Source organism: Pleurodeles waltl, chromosome 4_2 (genome assembly GCF_031143425.1).
Source record: "Pleurodeles waltl isolate 20211129_DDA chromosome 4_2, aPleWal1.hap1.20221129, whole genome shotgun sequence".
NCBI classification, from domain to species: Eukaryota; Metazoa; Chordata; class Amphibia; order Caudata; family Salamandridae; genus Pleurodeles; species Pleurodeles waltl.
Genome location: NC_090443.1, coordinates 208,549,644 through 208,576,364, shown reverse-complemented (window position 1 = coordinate 208,576,364; position 26,721 = coordinate 208,549,644). Strand labels below are relative to the sequence as shown.

At 46.7% G+C, this 26,721-nt stretch overlaps 1 protein-coding gene across 1 annotated transcript in view; it reads right to left on the bottom strand.

The window, feature by feature from the left end:
* Positions 1-26,721, bottom strand: part of SCYL3 (SCY1 like pseudokinase 3) — a 617,362-nt gene that overhangs the window by 167,665 nt on the left and 422,976 nt on the right. Inside the window, exon 9 of the mRNA XM_069231087.1 lies at positions 4,769-4,940. Within this exon, the coding sequence (XP_069087188.1) occupies positions 4,769-4,940 (172 nt within the window). The remainder of the gene's footprint in view (positions 1-4,768; positions 4,941-26,721) is intronic.

Sequence of the window (26,721 nt, the reverse complement as noted above, 5' to 3'; positions counted from 1 at the left end):
ACCTTGCATTTAGGTGTGAGGCTCCTGATAGCTCCAAGCCAGGATAGTCCAACAAAAGGAGGCCTGATGGCCCCTTAACTTTGGCCTTTGTTATGGGCCTAGCTGGAATCTGATAATCCCCCTTGCCGCCTGCACACTGGTGCGCTGAACAAAAGCAGACAACGTGCAGGTGCTCATGAATGAGTCCCTGTTTCAAAAAATTACATAGGGGCAAGTATAGCAAATTTCTGTGTGGCCCACAATGTTGGCAGGGTAGACAGCGTCCACCCTATGAAAATAGTGGGTAGACGCCACCTACCTGCGTGTATCCTTGACTCGTGCCCTGCACCCAAGTGATCTGGAAACGTTTTCCGTTAGTTCCATGGACCAGATGTAACTAACATCAATGACAGCGAGTACAAAATAGCGATTTCTGCTCAACACTATTTAGTAATAGCTATTACTAATAATGTACTAAAATTATATCTGGCCTTTATTTCTTAATTAGTGATTTCTAGTGGGTCGCAAATAGACCTACTTTTGAATATATATTTTTGAGGTAGGTCACAATTTGTAACCCACTAGGCTTCCCAGCCATCACAGGGATGGTGACCTGCTGAGGTCAGCAGCCCACAATATCTGTGGTTTCTTTAAAATAAAGCAGTATTCTTTTATGCAGCCTGTTCCCTTAAAGGCATTATTTTTTTTTCAAAAAAGTTTTATTTGTATTTATTTTCTTTTAGCACTGCCAGTTCGTAAAAAAAATGTTCAAATATTCTCAAAGGGGACCCCTTCCCATTTGCGAATGGGTTACCACCAAGGGCGCCCTGAAGATGCCCTTTCAAAATAGAAATTCTGTTTTGGGTTGCAAACCCAAATTGAGATTCAGTAATATATTACTGAATCGCAAGCTGGGTTTGATACATTAGAAAAAGCATTTTTAAGGTCGCAAACGGACCGATTTTGCAAAATCAGGCTGTTTGCGACCAAAAATTACTGTGTAAATTTGGTCCCTTATATTTTTCAGTGGGGTCATTGTGAAAGAAAGACCCGTCCCATTGGACACTCACCTACTTTCTGCTATTTTTAGGTAAAGCATAAGCGTACGACCTCTTGTATACTTACAAGTATACTTCTTCTGTGGGCTTCCAACTATTTCATTTGTTAAGTTTCAGTGTCATTTAGAAATCCTCGCTTGCTAGTGGTCAGTCATGCCTTTGTCCCTTCTTCTTCTGTGTGGGAGCAGTAACCAACTACTGTATGATTATGCCTTGTCCTGTTTATCTGGTCTGTAGGGGATTTTTGTTTTACTTTGTTTCCTGCTCCTGTCCAGGGAAGCTTCCCTTTTCATATGCTGATTGTTCTTCCTCTGAGCTTAGCTGTAAACAAGGCTATAAATCAGGCTGTTATCTTGGTCACCTTTGGACTTTGTAGGCTCTCTGCACAGTCTCTCAGCTGCCAGGCTCCCACCCTTCCTTGGCTTGGATTTTCTTTACCAAGTGTGCCTGCCTGAGTGCTGAGATCAAGGGCAGAGCAGCACTTGTCATTGCTTATAGCCTAGGCACCCAGCTCTCCTCAGTCCTTAGAGAGAGTGCCCACTTCGCTCCATACTGGTATCCTTGCAGCTTTATCAGTGCACCTCCGTTCACACACTACAAGCCCTCAGCCATGGCAGTGCCTGGAACCGCACACATGCTGTCTGCCAGAGTACCTCTGTTTTTGCAGTCAGTAAACTCTGCTGCTCCACTACTGGGAACTTGGGCGTAGTACCATCAGTGCATCTCAGTTCACACACTCCAAGCCCTCAGCCGTGCCAGTTCCTATAACCCCACTCACGCAGTTTGCCAGAGCACCTCAATTCTTGCAGTCAGTACACTGCTGCTTCAGTACTGGGACCTCGGGTGCAACTCAATCAGTGCACCGCAGTTCACACACTCCGAGCCCTCAGCCGTGCCTAGAACCCCAAACACGCTGTCTGCCAGAGCACCTCTGTGTTTGCAGTCAGTAAACTCTGCTGCTCCAGTACTGGGACCTCAGGCGTAGTACCATCAGTGCTTCTCAGTTTATACACTCCAAGCCCTCAGCCGTGCCAGTTCCTATAACCCAACACATGCAGTCTGCCAGAGCACCTCAGTTCTTGAAGTCAGTACACTGCTGTTTCAGTACTGGGACCTCGGCCGCAGCTCCATCAGTGCACGGCAGTTCACCCACTCCAAGCCCCTCAGCCTTGCCTTAACCCCACACATGTCGTCTGCCAGAGCACCTCAGTTCTTACAGTCAGTACACACTGCTGTCCCAGTACTGGCCAGAACCCCACACAAGCTGCGTGCCAGAGCATCTCAGTTCTTACAGTCAGTACACTGATTTTCCAGTACTAAGACCTCAGGCGCAGCTTCATCAGTGCACCTGAGTTCTACCCCGGCGAGGTAACTTCCTTTCCTATACTGGGACCCCGTTCACATTCAATTCCATTACAGCAGCTCAATTCTAATATTCAGTCCCACGGGCAAGCCAACACTGGACCCAAACGAGCAAAAAACAGCTCAGCCAGTGCACCTCAAGTCTAACATTCAACGCCACCGTTGATGGGAACCATCACAAGAATCCATCAATTTTAACATTCAGTGCACATTTCATGTCAGTACTTAGGCTCACACACACATGCCCTTCAGGACTCTTCGCTTCTGTGGTTCAGAGGCAATGACACTCCCATACTGGGCCTTGCTCGCAGCTTCACCAGGGCACCTCTAGGCATCACTGGCACACCATTAATGTACCTCACTTCTGACCTTATGTGCCTGTTACTTTTCCGGTACTGCCACCCACGTACATCTGTCAGTGCACCTCAACCCTAACCTGCAGCAACCCATTATTCCAATGCCAGGAATTACATGGCACTCCGTTTCTCATTCCTCACCCGCTGTCTTTCTGTTATTCCAGCACTGGGCAGGGATACAGCTATGTCTAAAACCCCAATCCTGATCTGAATCGCCCCAATATTGCTGAATTGGGGTTCACATACAACTCTGCTAATGCACCTCCTGCTGTTCTGTCATGCCCCCTGTTGTTCCTCACTCTGGCTTCTGTTTGAAGACCTGGGGGAGTCCATTAAATATATTTTTTAGCTGCCATCTTTATGTGAGAGGGTCAATTTAACCAATCTCACTCCTTTCTTTCCTTTCCTCTGTTTACTCTCAATGTTTTCTTTCTCCCCCACTTTTCTCTTTCCAGCTCTTACAAACCGAACGTTAACAGTTTCACTCTCTTTCAACTGTTTTTTCTACTCCTCTCCTTTTTATTTCCACCTTTCTCTTGTTACCTCCTCTTTCAAACTCGCAAAAACTGCTTATTTCTTTCCTTGTTTCTTCTCTTTTTTTCTTCAGGCTTTTATTATTTCACTATTTTTTTCTTTTCCCTTGATTCTTTGTCTTTTATTTGCTCTTTCCTTTGACTCAGTATGCAGCCTTTCTCTATTTCTTTTTAGATCTTTCTTCCTTCCTTTCACTGGTGTTTTTCTTATCTTTATCTGTCAATTCACGTTTTACTATATATCCCCCTTTTTCCCCATCTGTATGTGAAAGTCACAAGTTACTTTTCAGACCTAAGTGTCAAAGTGTGTTTTCCCATTCTGTGTCCATGGGAAATGTGTCAGTGCATACATGCCATGGTTCTTTTACTGCTTGTTTCTCTAACCATCTCTTTTTTTCTCTAATGTTCATTTTTCTCTTTCTTTTCACACTTTTCATTTTTTTTTCTCTTTCTTTCGTTTGTTAGCCTCCTTCCCTTTTTTCTTTTGTCTCACATGCTCTATTTGCTCTATTGCTTCTCTTAGTAGTGTTTTAATTTTTTTATTTATTTATTTCTATCCCTCCTTTCTATTATTTCTTTGCGACCCCTTCTCTTTTTTCATATTGTCTGTTGTATTCCTTTTGCTTCCCTTTTTCTGCCCCATCCGCTTTCTCTCCTGAGGCCTTGTTATTAATGGAGCAACAGGTGCAGTGCCATAAGGGCCCAGAGATCTATGGACCTCACTGAACTCTAATTGCTGCTGTATTTTTCTGCCAAAATTGCAGTCAACATTTTTTTTTTCTTACTCCAGGTCCCATGACACCGTTACTATGCTACTTGTCCTCTCCATCTTTACTTCTGACTACCTCTTACCTTTCACCCTCCGATATGTCCCAAATTATACTTTTGTTATAGTGTTTTGAGCATTACACTCCAATGCCAAAAGTTTATTTCTGATAAAGGTTTATATGATAATCGTATATATTTTAAGATAGAGGAAGAAGGTAAATGGAAGTGATTTAGTTACATGATGGGCCACTGGAATTATATGGCAGGAAAAGATTAAATTATTAGGCAGCGTTGACCAATTAATGTGGCAAGAAAAGTCCAGTTATGAATTTACAATGTCAATAGCTCTAACTCAAGAAAATGCTAGACATATTGCATTGCAAATGCTTGTTTTTTTTTCTAATTGCAACTTGATTCGTTTTTGCAGTCAAGATCTACAGTCTAACGCTCATCTGGAGAAGTGACATTCAAAGCAAAAATTACTAATTTGCATCAACACTTGTGCACATTAATTCATAACGTGCCACACCCTAAGCGGCATAAAGAAAGTGCAGAAAGCAGTGCAATTTGTGGTGAGATACACTATATTGTAAGAACACCATGTTTTGGCACTACAGCACACGCCCTTTACATTGCCTTCTTTGTGACTCGTTCTGTCCATGCATCACCACCCTTTTATAGGAGGAGTTCCACAGATAATGAATTGTTTTACCTTCTGGGGTGGTATCTGGAGCCTTGGCAAAACTTGGTGTGGTGCTTTTGAAAATCTTGGTCCTGTCGCCACCAATCACTACTTCTGGTCCAAGCAAGGAAACCAGGACAGCCAAACTATGCAGAGTCATGGCAACCATGGAGTTATTGATGTCTCGCAAGCCCAGCAAAACCTGCAAGAACACCAAACACATGGATTAACCCCAAGCCACAACAATAGCTACATCTGCTTAACTCAATAAACAAAAGGGTACATTATGTACGTGAAACAGGGTGTTAGTTTCAATAATCTTGTGCGTGGTCGTACCTACAAGCCACGCTGACCCAAAACACTTTTATACAAAGAAACTATGATGGTGCTGTGATTGGCACATTGAGATTGGGCTCTTCGTATACCCGGAAAATATTTCTTTTGATAAAAAAAAAAATAATGATTAACACGGAAAAGGGGTTTTGCTATATATCGAGCAGCAGATTAAAAACAAGCCTTTTCATACATATAGTTATAATAATGTAGTTAGAAACATATAGTGCTACTGGTAGGGATGAAAGACTAACCAAATGCAGAGACGCAGGTGAAACGTTTGTGGAAGGTTTAATTCCCGAATGTGCAATTAGTAGGTCTCTTTGGAGGCAACCTAATCGTATTTTAAACTCGAACATAAATCATAAAATGTCTGCTCCCTTGACAGAGGACAGGAAGAGGGTGGATGTGTCAACCTGAGAGTACACTGTGTGCTTATTCTGACTCACCCACTCCCAGCTAAAGCTTTCTCTGCTTTGAACCTAAGCTGTCAATGGGTAAGCCGCCATGACACTATGTGATGACACACTATTAGCAGTGGTATAACACATTTCTGCCTCTTGTATAGCTAAATAACGCTCTTGAAAGTCTAGGGGTGCCCATCTAAATCATTCTGGGGTTTCTCGTTGACACCAGTAAAAATCTTGTCAGATGTTCGTGTGTACTTAGATGCTGTTCAGTGACATTTTACATGGCGATCCTAAAGGAAATAACATTTAGAGTCGGAAGAGAATTGAATGTTGGGGTGAGCGAGAAGTAGGACGTTGTTGAAACAGGATTTGGAAAAATTAGTCCGGGAACGAGCGGTCACAGTGCATTATAAAACAAGCATTGGCAAAGCCAATAGGTCTCACCTATACAAGAGCTGTTGGCTTTGGCAGTGTATTTTGCCATGGTATACACCAGTGTGGCTGCTGTTCAGCATGCATAAAGTTAGTGGCGTAGAGAGTCACAGTGGAGTGGGGAGAAGAGTGCTGTAGAGTGGATTTGTTGGAATACTCTAGCATAGAGTAGTATGAGTAGTGTGTCAGAGTTGAGATGAGTAGAGTTAGTGGCAGTGTCGTAGGGTGGAGAAGGTTGGAGTGGATTGAGGTAGTAAGTTGGAATGGATTGAGATAGGGTGAATTTGACTAGAATGGGGTGGATTTAGTGGGGTGGGGTGGATTGAAATGGGTTGAGGTGTGTTGGGTGGATTAGAGAATGTGGTTTGGATTGGAGTGAGGTGGATTAGAATGGACTGAGGTGGGGTGGATTGGACTGGAGCTGGCAGGGTGGATTGGATTGAGTAAGGTGGGTAGATTGGGGTGGGCTGGATGGATTGGTGTGGGGTGGACTGAGCTGGGATGGGGTAGGGTGAATTGGAGTAGAGTGGGTGGATTTGAGTAGAGAATGGTGGATTGGAATGAGTTTGGATTGGAGTAGGATGGTGGACTGAAATGTGGTGGGGTGTATTGGATTCAGTTGTGGCGGGGTACAGTGGGATGGACTGAATTGGGGTGGTGTGGATTAGATTGGGGTGGAGTGTGCTGGATTTGAGTAGGGTGGATTGGAATGAGGTGAGTTGGATTGAAGTGGGGTGGATGGACTGGAGTGCAGTCGGGGTTGGCTGAACTGGGATGTGGTGGGGTGGGGTACATTTTATTGTGGGGGATTGGAGTTGATTGGAATGGGGTAGTCTGGATGGATTGGACTGTAGTGTGGTGGATTGAAATGGGGTAGGGTGGATTGCAGTGAAATGGGGTGGGGAGGGGTTGGACTGGATTGAGCAGGGTGGATTAGATTGGACTGAAGTGGGTGGGATGGACTGAATTGGAGTAGGATGTATTGGGGCTGGCTGAATGGACTGGGGTGGGGTGGACTGAACTGGAATTGGGTGGGGTGGATTGGAGTAGAGTGGATGGACTGGAGTAGAGTATGGTGTATAGGAGTGAGGGTGGATTGGAGTGGGATGGGTGGACTGAAATGTGGTGGGGTGGATTGGCGGGGGTAGATTGCACTGAGATGGGTTAGACTGAAGTGTGGTGGGGTGAATGGAGTGGAGTCAGGGTGGACTGAACTGGCGTGGGATGGACTGTAGTGTGGTGGATTTGAGTGGGGTGGACTGAAATTGGGTGGGGTGGATTGAAATTGGGTGGGGTGGATTGGATGGTGTGGATTGGGGTGGGTGGCACTGAGATGAGGTGGATTTGATTGGACTGCATGGGGTGAACTGGGGTGGATCAGATTGCTGTGGGTGGAGTTGACTGGATTGAGTGAGGAGGATTAAAGTGGGGTGTACTGAGTGTGGATTTGATAGGGGTGAGGTGGTTTGGAGTGGGGTGGCTTGGTGTGGGGTAGGGTAAATTGAGGTGGTGTGGGGTGGATTGGTGTGGGGTAGGGTAGATTGAGGTGGTTTGGAGTGGGGTGGATTGGACTGGAGTAGGGTGGATTAATGTGGAGTGGACTGGAGTGGATTAAAGTGGATTATATTGGAGTTGGGTGGATTGAATTGGAGTGAGGTGGACTGGGTAGCAGTAGACTTGATTGGAGTGGGATGGAGTGGGATGGGTTTGATTAGAGTAGGGTGGGATGGCTTGGAGCGAGGTGGGATGGATTTGAGTGGGGTGGGTTGGATTGGACTGGAGTGGTGTGGACTGGAGTGGGGTGGACTGGAGTGAGGTGAATTGGGTAGCAGTGGACTTGGAGTGTGTTAGATTGGAGTTGGATGGGTTGATTGGAGAAGGGTGGGTTGGATTGGAGTGGGGTGGGTTGGAGTAGGTTTAGGTGGGTTAGACTGGAGAGGACTGGAGTGGGGTGTACTGTTTTAGAGTGGGGTGGAGTGGTTTGGACTGGAATGGGGGTGGATTGGACTGGAGTGGATTGGGGTGGACTGGACAAGGGTGGGGTGGACAGGAGTGGGCTGTATTGGATTGTACTGGGGTGGATTGGATTGGTGTGGGGTGGACAGAACTGTAGTGGGGTGGACTGGAGCGGGGTGAATTGGGGTGGAGTGGACTGGGGTGAGGTGGATTGGACTGGAGTGGGGCAGATTGTTTTAGATTGCAGTAGGCTGTTTTGGATTGGAGTGGGGCAGATTGTTTTTATTGGAATGGGGTGAATTTGAGTGGGGCAGATCAGACTGTGTTCATCTAGGAGGATTGGGGTGGGTTGGAGTGGACTGGATTGGGGTGAGTGAATTGAAATGGAGTGAGTGGTTTGGATTGGGGTGAGTGGTTTGGATTGGAGAAGGGTAGATTGGTGTGGGGTAAACTGGACTGGAGTGGGGCAGATTGTTATGGATTTGAGTGAGGCAGATTGTTTTGATTGGAGTGGGGCAGATTGTTTTGGAGTGGTGCAGATTGGTTTTTATTACAGTGGGGTGAATGTGTGGGGGCAGATTAGTTTGGGTTCATCTGGGAGGATAGGAGTGGGGTGGATTGGATTGGATTGGGGTGATGTGAGAAAGTAGCCTCTTTCTAGCATGGTTACCCCCCCACTTTTGGCCTGTTTGTGAGTGTGTGTCAGTGTGTTTTTACTGTGTCACTGGGATCCTGGTAGCCAGGACCCCATTGCTCATAATTTATGGTCTAATGTGTATGCCTGTGTAGTGCCTAACTTTGTCACTGAGGCTCTGCTAACCAGAACCTCAGTGCTTATGCTCTCTCAGCCTTTAAATTTGTCACTGTAGGCCAGTGACTTTATTTACCAATTTCAATTGGCATACTGGACCCCCCTTATAAGTCCCTAGTATATGGTACCTAGGTACCCAGGGCTTTGGGGTTCCAGGAGATCCATATGGGTGGCAGCATTTCTTTTGCCACCCATAGGGAGCTCAGATAAACCCTTACACAGGACTGTAATTGCAGCCTGTGTGAAATAACGCACACGTTATTTCACAGCCATTTTCTCTGCACTAAAGTAACTTATAAGTCACATATATGTCTAACCTTCACTTGCTGAAGGTTAGGTGCAAAGTTACTAAGTGTGTGGGCACCCATGCACTAGCAAAGGTGCCCCCACATAGTTCAGTGCCATTTCACCGGACTTTGTGAGTGCGGGAATGCCATTACAAGCGTGCACTACATATAGGTCAATACCTATATGTAGCTTCACAATGGTAACTCCGAATATGGCCATGTAACATGTCTAAGATCATGGAATTGTCCCCCCATTCCAAATCTGGTATTGGGGAGCCAATTCCATGCATCCTGGGCGCTCCACCATGGCCCCCCAGTGCTGCCAAACCAGATCTCTGAGGCTTGCACTGCAGCTACAGCTGCTGCCACTTCACAGACAGGGTTCTGCCCTCCTGGGTCTGGGCAGCCCAGTCCCAGGAAGGCAGAACAAAACATTTCCTCTGAGAGCAGGGTGTTACACCCTCTCCCTTTGGAAATAGGTGTTACAGGCTGGGGAGGGGTAGCCTCCCCAGGTCTCCGGGAATGCTTTGAAGGGCACAGATGGTGCCCTCCTTGCATAAACCGGTCTGCACCGGTTCAGGGACCCCTTTACCCCTGCTCTGGTGGGAAACTGGACAAAGGAAAGGGGAGTGACCACTCCCCTGTCCATCACCACCCCAGGGGTGGTGCCCAGAGCTCCTCCAGTGTGTCCCAGACTTCAGCCATCTTGCTTTGCAAGGTGTGGGGGCACTCTGGAGGGCCCTGAGTGGCCAGTGCCAGCAGGTGGCTTCAGAGACCCCTCCTGATAGGTCCTCACCTGATAAGGTAGGTAATCCCCCTCTCAGGGCTATTTAGGGTCTCTCCTGCGGGTTCTCTTCAGATTCTGCTTGCAAGTTTCCATCAGGAATCCTCTGCAACAACTTCAGACTCATCTGATCTCGGATCAACCGCAGCCTGCTCCAAGAAACCCTGTAACTGCAACAAAGTGTCTACAAGAAACACTTTTCTTCAGCAACTTCAGCTCCAGGTCAGCAACTGCAACAGTTTCCACGGTGTGCACTGTGAGAAAGTAGCCCCTTTCTAGCCTTGTTACCCCCACATTGGGCCCGTTTGTGAGTATATGTCAGGGTGTTTTCACTGTCTCACTGGGATCCTGCTAGCCAGGGCCCAGTGCTCATAGTGAAGACCCTGTGTTGTCAGTATGTTTGTTATGTGTCACTGGGACCCTGCAAGCCAGGACCCCAGTGATCATACGTTTGTGGCCTATATGTATGTGTTCCCGGTCTTATGCCTAACTGTCTCACTGAGGCTCTGTTAACCAGAACCTCAGTGGTTATGCTCTCTCTGCTTTCCAAATTTGTCACCCACAGGCTTAGTGACTAAATTTGCCAATTCACATTGGCATACTGGTACACCCATTTAATTCCCTAGTATATGGTACTGAGGTACCCAGGGTATTGGGGTTCCAGGAGATCCCTATGGGCTGCAGTATTTTTTTTGCCACCCATAGGGAGCTCTGACAATTCTTACACAGGCCTGCCACTGCAGCCTGAGTGAAATAACGTCCACGTTATTTCACAGCCATTTACCACTGCGCTTAAGTAACTTATAAGTCACCTATATGTCTAGCCTTCACCTGGTGAAGACTGGGTGCAAAGTTACTTAGTGTGTGGGCACCCTGGCACTAGCCAAGGTGCCCCCACATCATTCAGGGCAAATTCCCCGGACTTTGTGAGTGCGGGGACACCATTACACGTGTGCACTGTACATAGGTCACTACCTATGTACAGCGTCACAATGGTAACTCCAAACATGGCCATGTAACATGTCTAAGATCATGGAATGGTCACCCCAATGCCATTCTGGCATGGGGGGGACAATTCCATGATCCCCCGGGTCTCTACCACAGAACCCGGGTACTGCCAAACTGCCTTTCCAGGGTCTCCACTGCAGCTGCTGCCAACCCCTCAGACAGGTTTCTGCCCTCCTGGGGTCCAGGCAGCCCAGGCCCAGGAAGGCAGAACAAAGGATTTCCTCTGAAAGGGGGTGTAACACCCTCTCCCTTTGGATATAGGTATGAAGGCGGGAAGGAGTAGCCTCCCCCAGCCTCTGGAAATGCTTTGATGGGCACAGATGGTGCCCATCTCTACATAAGCCAGTCTACACCGGTTTAGGGATCCCCCAGCCCTGCTCTGGCGCGAAACTGGACAAAGGAAAAGAAAGTGACCACTCCCCTGACCTGCACCTCCCAGGGGAGGTGCCCAGAGCTCCTCCAGTGTGTACCAGACCTCTGCCATCTTGGAAACAGAGGTGTCTGTGGCACACTGGACTGCTTTGAGTGGCCAGTGCCAGCAGGTGACGTCAGAGGCTCCTTCTGATAGGCTCTTACCTCTCTTAGTAGCCAATCCTCCTTTCTAGGTAGCCAAACCTCCTTTTCTGGCTATTTAGGGTCTCTGCTTTGGGGAATTCTTCAGATAACGAATGCAAGAGCTCACCAGAGTTCCTCTGCATCTCTCTCTTCACCTTCTGCCAAAGGATCGACCGCTGACTACTCAGGACGCCTGCAAAACCGCAACAAAGTAGCAAGACGACTACTAGCAACCTTGTATCGCTTCATCCTGCTGGCTTTCTCGACTGTTTCCAGGTGGTGCATGCTCTGGGGGTAGCCTGCCTCCTTTCTGCCCCAGGAGCTCTAAAGAAATCTCCTGTGGATCGACGGAATCTTCCCCCTGCAACCGCAGGCAACAAAAGACTGCATCACCGGTCATCTGGGTCCCCTCTGAGCACGACGAGCGTGGTCCCTGGAACTCAGCAACTCTGTCCAAGTGACTCCCACAGTCCAGTGACTCTTCAGTCCAAGTTTGGTGGAGGTAAGTCCTTGCCTCCCCACGCTAGGCTGCATTGCTGGGTACCGCGTGATTTGCAGCTCCTGTGCACTCTTCCAGGATTTCCTTCGTGCACAGCCAAGCCTGGGTCCCCGACACTCTAACCTGCAGTGCACAACCTTCTGAGTTGTCCTCTGGCGTCGTGGGACTCCCTTTTGTGACTTCGGGTGGACTCCGGTTCACTCTTCTTCGAAGTGCCTGTTCAGGTACTTCTGCGGGTTCTGCCTGCTTCTGTGAGGGCTCCCTACGTTGCTGGGCACCCCCTCTGTCTCCTCATCCAAGTGGCAACATCTTGGTCCCTCCTGGGCCACAGCAGCATCCAAAAACCCTAACCGCGACCCTTGCAGCTAGCAAGACTTGTTTGCGGTCTTCCTGCGTGGGAACACCTCTGCAAGCTTCTTCACGACGTGGGACATCCATCCTCCAAAGGGGAAGTTCCTAGTCCTCTTCGTTCTTGCAGAACACCAAGCTTCTTCCAACAGGTGTCAGCTTCCTTGCACCCTCAGCTGGCATTGCCTAGGCTCCTGCCCACTTCCGACACTGTCGCGACTCTTGGACTTGGTCCCCTTGTCTTACAGGTACTCAGGTCCGGAAATCCACTGTTGTTGCATTGCTGGTGTTTGTTCTTCCTGCAGAAACCCCCTATCACGACTTCTGTGCTCTCTGGGGGTAGTAGGTGCACTTTACACCTACCTTTCAGGGTCTTGGGGTGGGCTATTTTTCTAACCCTCACTGTTTTCTTACAGTCCCAGCGACCCTCTACAAGCTCACATAGGTTTGGGGTCCATTGGTGGTTCGCATTCCACTTTTGGAGTATATGGTTTGTGTTGCCCCTATACCTATGTGCTCCTATTGCAATCTACTGTAACTTTACATTGCTTGCATTACTTCCTGTTGCTATTATCTGCATACTTTTGGTTTGGGTGCATATATCTTGTGTATATATCTTATCCTCATACTGAGGGTACTCACTGAGATACTTTTGGCATATTGTCATAATAATAAAGTACCTTTATTTTTAGTATATCTGTGTATTGTGTTTTCTTATGATATTGTGCATATGACACCAGTGGTATAGTAGGAGCTTTACATGTCTCCTAGTTCAGCCTAAGCTGCTTTGCCATAGCTACCTTCTATCAGCCTAAGCTGCTGGAAACACCTCTTCTACACTAATAAGGGATAACTGGACCTGGCACAAGGTGTAATTACCTCTGGTACCCACTACAAGCCAGGCCAGCCTCCTACATGCACGCTCTGGGGACTCCCGGTCTTCATCCTGCACCAGAAGGACTGAAGAAATCTCCCGTGCAGGCACCTTCCAAGGTAACAACTGGTACCTTGGGACTCCTCTCACAGCGAAGAGCTTGCTCCTAAGGACACAGAGGGTGGACATCATCGATATAGACTGTCCTGATGTCCTGCTGACGCAATTTGGAGGAGGTAAGACCTTGCTTTCCCCGAGAGCGACGGTACCCCTGTGTACTGCGTCTTCTTCGCCTCCTGAGGCCTCTGTGCACTCTTTGCAAAATTCCTTCATGCACAGCCTGGCCCAGGTCCCCTGCACTCCATCCTGCGACGCTCAACTCACTGAGGTGTTCTCCGGCGGCGTGGGACCTTCTTTTGTTGTGCTGCATCAACCACGTTTTGCACCTCCTTTGAACATGAATCCTGCGACTCCCAGGGGTGCAGGCTGGCATCCTGACGGCTCTTTAAAGTGCTGAGAGCCCCCTCTTCCTCCTCACACAGAGTTGAGGCTCCCAGGTCCCTCCTGGGTCCATACAGCGCCATTTTGATGCAAAACGCACTTTTGTCGTAGCCAAGGCTTGTTGGCGACTTCCAACACCAAATCTAGCCTGCAACGATCTTCACGCTGTGGGACATCTTTTTCATCATCTAGGAACCTGCTGGCATTTTCCTAGGGTTCATTCCTGCAGTCTTCGACTAACCGGGGACTCTTCTTTTGCACACTCTTCTGGGTTGGCAGGGGCTCCTGTCCTTCCTGGAACTTCTTTCGACTTCTGGACTTAGTCCCCTTCCTTTGCAGGTCTTCAGGTCCAATAATTCAGCAGCTGTTCTTTGCAGACTTGTTTGGCTGCTGCAAAATCCCAAAAACGAGATGTAGTGTGTCCTAAGGAAACTTGCAGTACTTTACTCCTGCTTTTCTGGCCTCTGGGGTGGGGTAATTTACTTACCTTTACTGTATTCTTACTCTCCCAGCAATTTTGCACACACTACACTCGTCTAGGGGATAATTCGTAATTCGCATTCCACTTTCTTAGTATATGGTTTGTGTTGCCCCTAGACCTATTTTCTCCCATTGCATTCTATAGGATTTCCTACTTTTTGCATTGTTCTATAACTATTTACTTGTCTAATTTTGGTGTCTAGTGTATATATTGTGCATAATACTTACCTACAGAAGGAGTATTGTCTCTAAGATATTTTTGGTACTGTGTCACTCAAATAAATACCTTCATTTTTGGTAACACTGAGTATTGTCTTTACTTGTGTATAAGTACTGTGTAACTATAAGTGGTATTGCAGGAGCTTTGCATGCCTCCTAGTTCAGCCTAAGCTGCTCTGCTATAGCTACCTCTATCAGCCTAAGCTGCTAGAACACTACTACATTTCACTAATAAGGGATAACTGGACCTGGTATAAGGTGTAAGTACCCACTACAAACCAGGCCAGCCTCCTACAGCGGCTAACTAGAAGCTATTAAGGGAGGAGAAAACAGAGAAGTATTTTCTCCTGGTATGTAGCAATTTTAATACACAGTCATATGAGGCGCTCAGTAACAATGAGGTTTTAATTGAAGATTGGTGGCATGGTATCCCTGAAACAGCCCTGGTTAGCCTTACCTTGTTAACCTTAAATCTAACAAGAAAGGGGGGTGTTCTTTGATCTTTTGATAAGTTATCACCTGTGTTTTATTCATTAATTAGCACCCCCTCAGATTGCACCGCCATGGTGACCTTTAATAACGGGAGAAGTCCAACACTAATTGATTACATCCTAATCAGTATAGAGGGGTGGGAGTTTGCATATAATCTGACTGTTGCAAGAAGGGTGGAGAGCGATCATGACCCTGAGGTACTTTGCTTAAAACTTTGTTTGTGGTGGACAGGCAATGTAGACAAGTCCTGAGGGGTCACATTTTGTCCAATGATTATTCCATCGAATAGTAGACAGAGAGTATGATAGAGCACTGAGAAATTCCAGCATTCTCTCCCTCTCCATGAAGATAATATGGGGAGATCTGGATCTAGAATTTTGGACCGTTTTTGTATTGACAATGAAAAAGTGATGATAGCTTATGGTAGCTTATGAGGGAATGGTGAACGAGTTGACAGTCCTGTGGTACAAGCCATCCAGAAATAGTACCACAGAGTATAAGGGTGGGAGAAGATGTGCCGCAGCTAGTTGGTTTGAGTATGAATGTTGTGTAATGAAGACAGTTTTTTCTGTCGCCATGGTCTGGTGCCACTCTAGTAACAAGTATGAATTGTTGTTTCGGGAGCTCCTGGGAAAGTGAAAGCTCCTTTTGAAAACTAAGAAATTGTTGCATCAGCTGGCACTGTGGGAGGAATTGAGGGGGCATTTAATGGGAAAGATACTACAACGTTCTGGGAATTGGTTACATGGGTTGAGAAGGGGATGATAAACAGTGTAGAAACACACATCGGGCCAGTGGTGTGGTCCATGCACTTTAGTTCTCTCTATTGTATTAAACCCACAGCCCTGCCTGGCCTGCACACACCTTAGGAAAGAGCTGCGTTAACCTCCACACAACAATAGTTATTTTATTACCTGCAGCTGAAAGAGAATTGAAAGAAATCTAGAGACATAAGACACAAGGCCCTGATTTAGTACCTATTGATATATATTGCGAGAAACCGCACTGGTGGGCGGTATCCTTACTAAGGTGATTCTGCTGCATTAACTGGCAATGCTGTGCACCCCCCTCCTGGCACACTGCCATTATTGTGTCTGTCTTCAATAAGGAGATCAGGATTGCCCATCCAACTAATGACCCCCTCCTTGATGGGATAGGAAAAGTGCTAGGGAAGATTTTGTTAAATCGCCTACAGGGATGGGCTCATAACATCCTGACAGAGTACAAGCTGGCTTCCGGTCGAGAGTAGGGATCATTGATCAGGCTATTAGGCTTTATATGACTGCCTACAAATTTACGTTAGTCAGGAAGTCATTGATGTACCTTATTTTTGTGGTTCTGAAAGCGGCCTTTGCTTTAGAGGACAGAGAAAAGCTATGGAGGTTCCTGCTAGATATAGGGGTAGACCCATCATAAGTATCAGCTAAAATTGCCCTCCACACTAATAATAAGGCCAGAGTTAGGTATGGCCTCGGGGTGAATGTACTGAACCTTTCCCGGTTGAGAAGGGCATCCGGCAAGGGTGTGTGCTGGCACCCCTACTCTTTAGTATATTCCTGAATGACACAGCAGAATATTTGTTGGAGAATCCCTTAGATATCCCCATTATAGCTGGAAAAAAGGTGCCATTGCTGCTGTATGGGGATGACGCAATATTAATGGTGCAAACTGAGAACGCCATTCATAGGCTTTTGCAGCGGTTTGGGGAATAATATGCCAGGAAATCGCTATCAATGGTAGCAAAACAAAGTGCAAAGTACTGAGGCCGTCCCCCAGCTTTAAGCAGGCCCCTTCAATTGGGGGCGCCCATCTAGAAGTTGTTAAACAGTTTGAGTACCTAAGTATCCGTTTCTCAAGGAACTGCAATGGAGTTACCAGGTGCAAAAGGTAGCTCAAGTCCTACAACAAGTGGTTGGTGCAGTTTTGAATTTTAGGTGCAAAGCCGGAGCCAGAAGTATCAGCATATTTCTGCAAATATGTAGGCAGAGGGGAGTGGTGACTGCTCTCTATGGGGCTGAACTCTGGGGGTTTGCGAATGTGCGATCATTCCAGGTGGCTGTGAACAACATCCTTAGACCCCTGCTGATGCTTGGGCCAGGTACCCCATTAGTGGCACTTTATAGGGAGTTACATTTCACTCCAATCTCTGAAACCGCAGCGATAGGGCAAATCCTTTATTGGGTCAGGCTGATTAAAAAGCCAAAGGATGCTGTTTATTTGGACACCCTAGAAGAAGCTACTCACAAAAAGCAGTGCAGGGGGAGAACAAGGTATGCTCATTTCCAGAATATTTTAAATTACTTACAGATGGAAACCCCCTATGGGCTGCTCCCAGCAATGTCAGGCAAATCACCGCAGATCTAATTGAAGAGCGGTACCGGGTGCATATAACGATGAAGAAGTGCAGAGAGGAGAGGGCAGGGTCTATTCCATTCAACTACTTTATTAACACCTACGGTCCTGTGCGTACTAAGTATTTGGATATACTATATCCTGAGTTAGGAAGAACTGTGCACGTAAAGTTCAGGTTGGGCATCCTGCCAACTAGGGACCACCTAATGTGCACCCACAGGCCTGCCGCAGTGGCGGACTGTTGTGACTGTAGCTTTGGTGGGATAGATAACGTAACCCACCTTCTCCTGTTCTGTAATAAATGATTCCCCTCAAAGTGCTGGCTGATTCCTCTTTTTAAATTCAATGCGGTTGGAGATGTTAAGTGGGCAGTGGCACTGTGTATGAGGTCGGATGCTCTACATGTGCTTAACGCAGTAGCGTCGTTAAGGGTTGTGTGGTCCTATCTAAGACATCAGTCCTCTGTGTTAGGAATTAGTTTAGCTTGTTAACTTAAGAGGCCCCGTACACTTTGTACCACAACTGAATCATTAACTTTGCATGGGCCTCTAGGCCGCCCTCTGACAGTGGTACAATTCCCACACCTTAAGTGTCCTATTTTTCTTGTCCTCTTGGTGTGAATGTTACACTGCTCTTAGTGGTGGACTACCTTTTATCATCCAAGTATTTTCTTCCTGCGCTTGCACTTTTACAGAGCTCATGATTTTATGATTGCTATATTGGGATGTAATGTTGCGTTGATTATGACGGTGTTTTTAAAAAAAAAAAATTTTTATACTGAATCCTGTTAAGTGTGTTCTCTTTTTCTCATTTTAACAAATCACATTGTATTTGTTGTATATTTTAAAATTGTTTTTCAATTATTGTATGGCTGGTAGCTGAAACAATAAACTTGACTTAATAGGTATTGACTACACAGAATTGGGGAGCAAGCTCCCCGTGGCGTGCCTCCACTGCCATGCAGGGGAGGGCATGTGCCTCCATGTGCTCTGGGGTTGCTGGAGAGTTTTGGGGACCCCCCATTCCTATAACACCGCACTTGTTCATCCTGGGCATACCCAATGACGTGGATATCTCAAGGAAACAATTGCTGTTTTGCGTGTTGGGCCAACGTGAGCTGGCCAGGCTCTGGGGCGGGCGGGGTGCGGGGGTGGATTGGGGGGGAGCTGGGGGGTTGGCGGACACTCCTACAAGGACCATGTGGTGGAAGGGGATGAATCAAAGCATGTAGGCAGAGAGGGTGGTGTACAAAAGCCGAAGATGCCCTAGGAAATTCAAAAAGGGTTGGGGACACTGGAGGGCCTATCAATGCTTGACTGATGGCCATCAGGTATGCCCAAAGTCTCCCAGCAGGCCACAGCCTCTCCAGCACCTATTGGACGTGTGAGGGAAGATTTATTTTTTATTTTTATGTTTCTGGGTACAGGTAACAGTTGTAAAGCAATTTATAATGTGCTTCTCTTACCCCCACAGAGCGTTTCTATTTGGTGATATCACGTAAGCATACATTTCATTGTAATTCCTCTATTGTTGAGTCCAGGACCTGCTCCAAGTATGTGATATAATGGGGAGTGTAAATGCTACTATTAGTAGTTTATACAGCATAGAAATACTTCTTTTTGCTACCCCTCCCAGTTGTAGAAACTGTTTAATCAGAAGCAGTTCCCTTGTGGCCGCCAGACACATGTGAGGCTGTGTGACCCAGTGTTGAGTGTAATGGAAGTGTTCTGACGGGGCAGTTAAAAGTCTGCAGCAGTTCTCAAACGTAAGTATGTTGTCTCTGTGATATCATACGAGTCTGAGATCTGCAATTAACCTGCCTCCCTCCACCTGACAAATGGCCCTGGTGCCAACCCTAGAGGGAAGGCCACATTATAGTTGATGGGGGTGTATGGAGAGGGGAAAGTCGACATCCCATAGGCCTTCAATACTGGGTCCCAGACTATGAGTGTGGTGGTCGTGGGGGTAAGTGTTGCTTGGCTGATCTTTGCTAGGTTTCCAAAGTATGTCCCATATAGTCCGCCCCACCACAGCACGGTCCATATGCAGCCATATTTTATCCGATGCCCGGAGGGACCATTTGGCAATGATGCGGAGTTGAGTTGCCTTGCAATAGAGTACAAGGTCTGGGAGTGGCAAGCCTCCCCTCTCCTTCGGCCTTTTGAGTAGTTTATTAGATAGTCTGGCCCTGTTTTCCTGCCACATGAATTGGGTAATCATTGTACGGGCTTCTGTAAAGAAGTCTTTGGGGACATCGTTGGTAAGCTCTGGAACAAATATATAGTATATGGGGAAGTACCGTCATCTTGATGACATTGATACATCCCATCCAGGTAAGGAAAAGGGGTAACCATCTCTTAAAGTCCATTCGCAGGCTTCTGAGAAGGGGTGGGAAGTTGGCTTTAAATAGGTTGGTAACTCTGGGGGTAAGTTTAATGCCTAAGTATGTGATCTCCTTCTTAGCCAGTAAAAAGTGTGTTTTGGAAGCTAGCTCTGCCATCTCAGGTGTGGGTACCGTCAAATTTTACATATATGATTTTCACCGATTAACTTTGAATCCCGCTACTTGTTCGTATAGAGCGAGTTCCCCCTGGATTGCAGGTAGAGTCATTCAGGGGCCGGTGACAAAGAGTAGAATGTCGTTTGCGATCAATTAGATTTTGTGCTGATCAAGACTGAGCTGGATACCCTGAATTCTCGGTTGCGCCATAATTCTGGCCGTTGAGAGTTCCACACTGAGTGCAAATAGCAGCAGGGAGAGAGTGCAAGCCTGTCTCATTCCCCTTGTCAGGTCAAAGAATGCTGATGCCTCCCTGTTTACTATAATTCGTGAACGGGGGCAAGTGTAGTTGTCTATTATCATTGCTATGAATTGGTCACTAAACCTGAATCGCCTTAAGGTAGCCACCAAGAAAGACCACTCTACCCCGTCAAAGGCCTTATCAGCATCCAGTGCAAACAGCATAGCAGGGGTCTTTTTCTTAGTTACCTTTTCCATCAGGTGGACTACTTGTCGCAAGTTGTCATGCGTTTGGCGACTCTTGATGAATCCCGATTGGTCGGGGTGCATCAGGTCAGGCATCACATCTTCTAGTCTTTTGGCCAGGATTTTAGAATACAGCTTCGCATCCAGATTTAGTAGGGCAATAGGTCGAAAGGATGCACAAGACTGAGGGTCCTTTCCAGGTTTGGGGATAAGTGTAATTAGAGCTTCACCTATGGTGGGGGACATGGCATGTCCCATTCTAAGCTGGCTGAATAGCTCAGTGAGGTGCCGCATTAGCTCTGTGCCAAAGGTTCTGTATAATTGGGTGTTAAACTCATCTGGACCCGGCTGTTTGTGTAGAGGGAGGGAGTCAATGGCTGTCTGAATTTCATTCTTTGTGAAGGTAGTCATTAAAATGTCATTAGTTTCTTGGGAAATCGGCAGGAGGTTTGAATGCTGGAGGTAGGTTTCTTGTGCAAGGGCTTCGGGTCGTTCCGACGTGTATAGTCAAATGTAGTAGTCAGAAAAGGCTCAGGCCTTTACCTCCTCTGAACAATGTTTGCCGGCCTGTTCACATTTTTGGGCTATGTATTCTCTTGCCTGTTCAGTGCACAACTGCCGTGCTAGCATCAGGCCTATTTTGTTCCCCTTTTCATAGACGGTTTTCCTGACTTGTAGCATTGAGATTTCTGCTCTGTTTGTGTATATGGATTGCAGTTTACCTTTTAATGAGGTCACCTTCTTTTGCAAGAGCCAGGTAGGGGGCTGTTTGTGGGCCTGTTCTGCTACCGTCAATTTGTTTTCCAAATCTTGCCTTTCCTTTGCCTTTAAGTGGTGTAGTGAGGTTTCTAAAGAGATGCATTTACCCCTTATGACCGCAATGAATGCATCCCAGTTTGTGAGGTGTGAGGTTTCAGTGGGGTCATTATGCTGAAAAAAAGTCCCTAATTGCTCTCTGCAGGTCGTCTCTCAGTGTATGGTCTCAGGTCAAAATATTAGGGAAGTACCATCTTCTGAACTTAGAGCGTGTTATGGGGCAGTCAAGTCCAATCTCCAGCGGGGCATGGTCAGAGATGATAATTGGGTGGGTAGTCGCCAATTTAAGTGATTGTCAAAGGGTTTGGCTCATGAATACATAATTGATCCTTGAACAGGATCTATGTGAATGGGAGAAGAATGTGTAATCCTTCACCATAGGGTTAAGCATGCGCCATGCATGCGTCAAGCCTAGCTTATTAAGGGCCATCTTGACGGACTTCGCAAAGGTGCTCGTTTGAGCTCTTTGGGGGCGGGTTGTGTCATGAGTACTGTCCCATATCAGATTGAAATCACCCAACAAGAGAATGTCTTCCTCTGCCTATCCCTCCAGCTTAGAAAAGCTAAGAGAAAATTAGTTTGTCCACTGTTTGGTGCATACAAGGTGGCCACCATACACACCTTGCCTCTAATACTACCCTTGGCTATTGAATATATGCCCTCCTTGTCCTGTCTCGTACCCTGCAACTGGAAGTGGGTGGAACTGTGGACCATCAAGGCTACCACGCAATGTTTTGTTGTCACTGAGGCCGTGTATACATGCGAGTAGTGTTTGTGGTGTAACCGGTATCCATCACCTTTCTTAAGGTGAATTTCATGTAGGGCTATTATATCAAAATGATGTTTGTCAAAGTATTTCAAAAGCTGTGACCTCTTGTTAGGGGAGCTCAGTTTCTTGACATTCCACAATAAAAGTTCAAGCATCTTGATGTTCTAGCAGTAGTTACAATTGGCTTTGCCCCTCTCACTGGATAATTAGTAGCCCCCTTTGTCCCCTGCCACTCTCTCCATTTTCCGGTCAGTGTTTCGATCTCTCAGCTATGGCTACTTATGTTAGGTAGGAACATAAAATAATAAAAAAACACAAACACTACATAACTGCATCTCAAACCATCTTAAGATCTTTGTGGTGGGGAGTGAATACACATCCACCCTCGTCCCTCACAGAGACTGCGTGGTGAAACATTATGAGAGTTAACTGTTATCCCATTAATGTCTTGTTGCTTGTGGGGTCTGACTGCACCCGTAGTCCATGAGTTCTTGCAGGCCTCTGATCACACTTGTCGGATGCTCTTCCCTAGGGCTCCAACCCCGCTCTAGGCTATGGCGGCAGGTCTCATGTGGCCAGTAACAGGGCTGATCAAGTGTCACTCGCCCAGTTTCCTTTGCTTTCTGTGGAGGCTGATGTCTTCCCCTTTGTGTCACACCTAAGGTTCCACAGGCTCTTTAGTGCTCCTCTCCTGCAGTTCCAGTGAGGCTGCTGCCTCCTCGAAGTCTGTGAAGTGATGCAGTTTGTTATTGAGATCAAAGGCTATGCCAAAGGGGTAGGTCCACCTGTACCCGACATTTCTATTCCACAGAGCGTCTGTGATTGGGCGGAACTGCAGTCTTTGGGCTAACATTGCTGGGGCTACATCAGTATAATGAGCATTCTGGCCCTGAAAGACAATGGTGTTTTGCTTTCTACTAGGATAGTAGAGAAGAGGCCTAACACAAATGCCTCAAAATCTTGTTCTTAGCTGCCTTCTTCCAGCCCCCTCACTCGGATGTTGTCCCAACGGGCGAATTGTTTCCAAATCTTTGCATTTGAGGAGTATTAGATGAAGTTGTGTCTTCATCTGGGTGATCCCACCCTCCGGAAGGGCTATTTGTTGTTCCATCTCTTGGACCTTCACCTCGAGGTCCAGAGCGCGGTTCCCACGGAGTCCACATCGGATTGAAGAGAGGTCAGACGGGTATTGATTTCCAATTAAAATGTTTCAAGTGTGACCTTGATATCTGCTGTCAGGAGATGTTCTTTTGTCTCTGCCATAACCTCTGCCTGTGACTGCTAGGGTCCATCTGACCTAGGTGTGGCTGGTCTTAAGTAGTTAGAGACCCTATTGGACTGTGGCCTATGTCGTGGCATAACTGCTACCCCCTATCAGTACAGATCACCTCCTCCTCCAGTTACCTCTAGTAGTGGCAGTTCCCCCTGTGAGTCTAAGCCAGGCCCGCATCCTCCCGTTTGCCTCCTTGTGTCACACCTAATAGGCCCAGTTCGCTATGGTCTTTAAAAAAATGTGAAAGCTTGCCACAGGAGCAACCCCCTGCCACTCGTTTTCCCATTCTGTGCACCTGCCGTGTGGCAGATTGTGCTTCTCTGGTGTGGTGGGAGGTTGTGTTATGCAGCGCTGTGCTTCAGTGAGCCACCAAAGCGTCTTCTTGCTTTACCCTGCACTCCGACTGATGAGCGCCATATTGGGGTCTGGTGTCCTAGATTGTAGGCCTCCTCTTTCGCTCGACTCGAGGTCTCACTGAGCTCTGGGCTGCATCTCTTTCTGGGCGGGTCAGGCAGTCCACCCTGCTTCAACCCAGTGCTTATTTGGTGGTCCTCTGACTGCTGTTCTCTGCCCTCATTCTTCTTCCGTGGGTAGCATTAGCCGGCCCCGGTCCACCGCGGTTAATCGTTCTGCAGCCGCCTCCCTCTAAGTGATGTTCCTCCCTGGTTGGAGTCAGTGCCTACTTGTGGGTTCAGGCAGCCCCCCCCCCCCCAGCACCGTACCTGCACCATCTAGTCGAGCCACTCTAACAACAGTGGGGACGGGCTCAGTGTTTAGCGCCTGTCGCATTGCTGCCTCCTTGTGTCCCGGCGCTGTGGGCTCTAATTTTCGCAGTGCCCTCTTTTTTGCACCTGTACTATGGCGTCCCGTGCTCCTCGCACCTTCCTAGGTGTAATTCTGTTGTCCAGTTTGCATAAGGACACTGCAAATGGTGTCTTTGCGAAGGATTAGAGCAGAGCCTCTGGCAATCACACCATGTCGGCCATGTTGGTTGGCCACACCCCCCCATTCTCATTGTTTTTTTTCAATATGATGTTATTCTAAGATTGGAACAAAGGATTACTTTGGGAAGTCATAAAGTCTTATTACTGCAGACAACACAAATTCACTGTTCCATTTTGTATCCCGACTTTGTGCTTCTCCTGACCATTCACTCTTAACATATAATGTTTACAAATAAAGATGATATGCAATTCCTACACCATATATCTCTCATCTTTTTTAACATTAATTACATTGCTTTACACATTTGTATGATTTATTGTGCCTCTGTGAATAATGTAAAGCGCTCTGATTCCTTACACTGGGGTGAGCAGTGCTACAAAATAAATAAGAAAACAAAACAGTATGTGTGATTTACATCAATATTTATGGAATTACTCATACAGGAGATAAATCTTTCATTCTGGCAGTGAAGGCACATCTCTTACTTAGGGAGCTGAACAAAGTTAAAAAACCTGCCTCCAAATCATAGCTGTGAAGTGATAACCAGCTGAGTGTCCCTTTGTTTTCTTCCATTGTACTGGAAGCAGATGTTAGGTTCCAGGTGGCTCCCAGCCAAGATGATATTTGAACAAAAGAAGGAATGATGACTCTTGTTTTTTAAACCCTTTATTTGTGCATTTATATTCATCACAAGACAAAAAGTGCATGGTAATAGGCGTCAGAATCATAAAGCAGAAACAAACAGGAGTGCAATCACCGATGAGCTAGTCATACATAATCAGTACACATATTGAGATGGTAAGCAGACTGTACATGTACTAAATCCAGATACTTCACACTTGACAATGGCATTTCTCTTATATAGTGTAAGGTAATACCTCCTTAAAGCTCTGAATATCTAGAGTGTGAATATAAAGATCAGTGTTCTTATGCTCATTAAATGAGTCCAACATCGCACCCCAGGCCGCCAGATCCCCCTCAACCTTGCCATCAGTACGAGAGAGTCTCACGTGATGTTCCTCAGTGACCCCCATTCCAATACATCCTTTACCCATTGGGTTTCACTAGGAGGCTAGGATCCCATCCATCCTATCGTTATTTTACACTGCGCAAGAAGTAATGGCAGCTGTAGGAATTTGAATGAGAGCTTGCATTCATTGGGCCGTCGTGCACCGCTGAGCAAGCATGCACCAGGTATCATAGGGATATCAATCCCTAGTGCTTCAGATTTGTGTGGTATTACAGTTTCCAAGAAACCATGGACCCCCACACAGTTCTATGCACATTCTGCTCTCCTATTAGGATCAATATGATTGAGTCTGGCTAGTGTTACATATGTGCGATGTAGGAATTTAAAAAGGAGTAATTTCAATCAGTTATTGAGAAGACCGATTTCATGAGGCTACATGCCTGCTCCCAGTCTGAGTCAGCAATTGGTTCTCCTAGGTTTGCCTCCCAGACAGCTCTCACTTTGTATTCCTGGTTCATCTGATCTGCATGGAGCACACTGTAGATCAGGGAAAAAGGTGTCTGTCTCCCCATCAGTGAAGCAATCCCCCCAGCATCTGTGAGGTTGTAAGGGCTATTGGGTGTGTGTGCCACAGTTCTGTTGCAGTGTTTTTCAGTTTGGCAGAGTGTAGAAAATGCCCCTGCCCTACCTCAAATGTAGCCTATGCTTACTGGAATGTGATGAATGTTTCTCCAGGATACAGATCCCCCGCTAAAATACACCCTCCCTCCATGGACATGTCCTTGTCGATGGTCTCCAGTTCCCAAAGGGGTAACTCCCTGATGAAGGGAGCTCTACATAGCACCCTTCTCATCACGGTCTACCCCGGAGGTATGCTGGGTGTCTAATCAGATAGGGTATCAATGTGTCAGCCTAACTTCTCGCATCATATGACATGGAAATGTGGCATCCCTGGTCGCCCGTGTAAGAGTCGCTTCTCTCAGTATTTACCCTGGGTAAGCCATCTAGCAGCATACTGTAGATGTGCTGCGTAACAGTATAGCTGTATATCTGGGAGAGCTAGCCCACCCCCGGGATGATGATTCTTTAAATCAGGCCTTTCTGTGGGCCCAGCTGGAAATGTAAATAAAAAAACCCTCTCTCTATTGATCATTATGTTGCACTGTAACATGCTAGGATACCTTGGTGTCCAACATGAAGATACATTACAGTGCAACATTTTACAAACATTTCTTAATTACAAATTTCAAAACAAACAGCACTTATCCTTCGTAAGAAAACGATTCATAAATGTCTATTTCAAAACTGACAGTTACACATTTTAAAAACAAAACAAATGTCATTAATCTTTCTTAATATACGTCGTTTGCATAGATCTTCTTTCCCTTCACCCCTCTTCCCTTCCTACATTATGTCACAGTACACTTCACTTTTGTTGTTTAAAAAAATTATGTTGCAGAGATCCTAAGCTGTGTTGTTGCTTACGCTACTTGGGTGGGGATTGCTTTGCCTCAGTACGTTGTACACAAATTGCTATTTACAGATAAGGTACCACTTGTCTGCTGGGCATAGGTTGCTTCTGCCACATTTGTAGTAGGCTCAATTTTGGGGTTGGGGATTAGGCTGTGGTCCTGGCAGCAAGGATACAAATGGATATTTTTAATACATTTGCTATGCTGTTTATCTGGGGTGGGGAGGGTTGATTGGGGGGGGTATGGATGGGAAGAGGGTTCATCATAGAACTCCCCACCCCCGAAATCCTCCCCCACACCAACAGGACAGAGGACTAGGCCAATGATGGTGGGGTCTGTCACCACAGTCATGCAAAATCTGGGACTCTTGGATGGTTGGAGGGAACTGAACTAAGAAGGCAGAAAGTATAC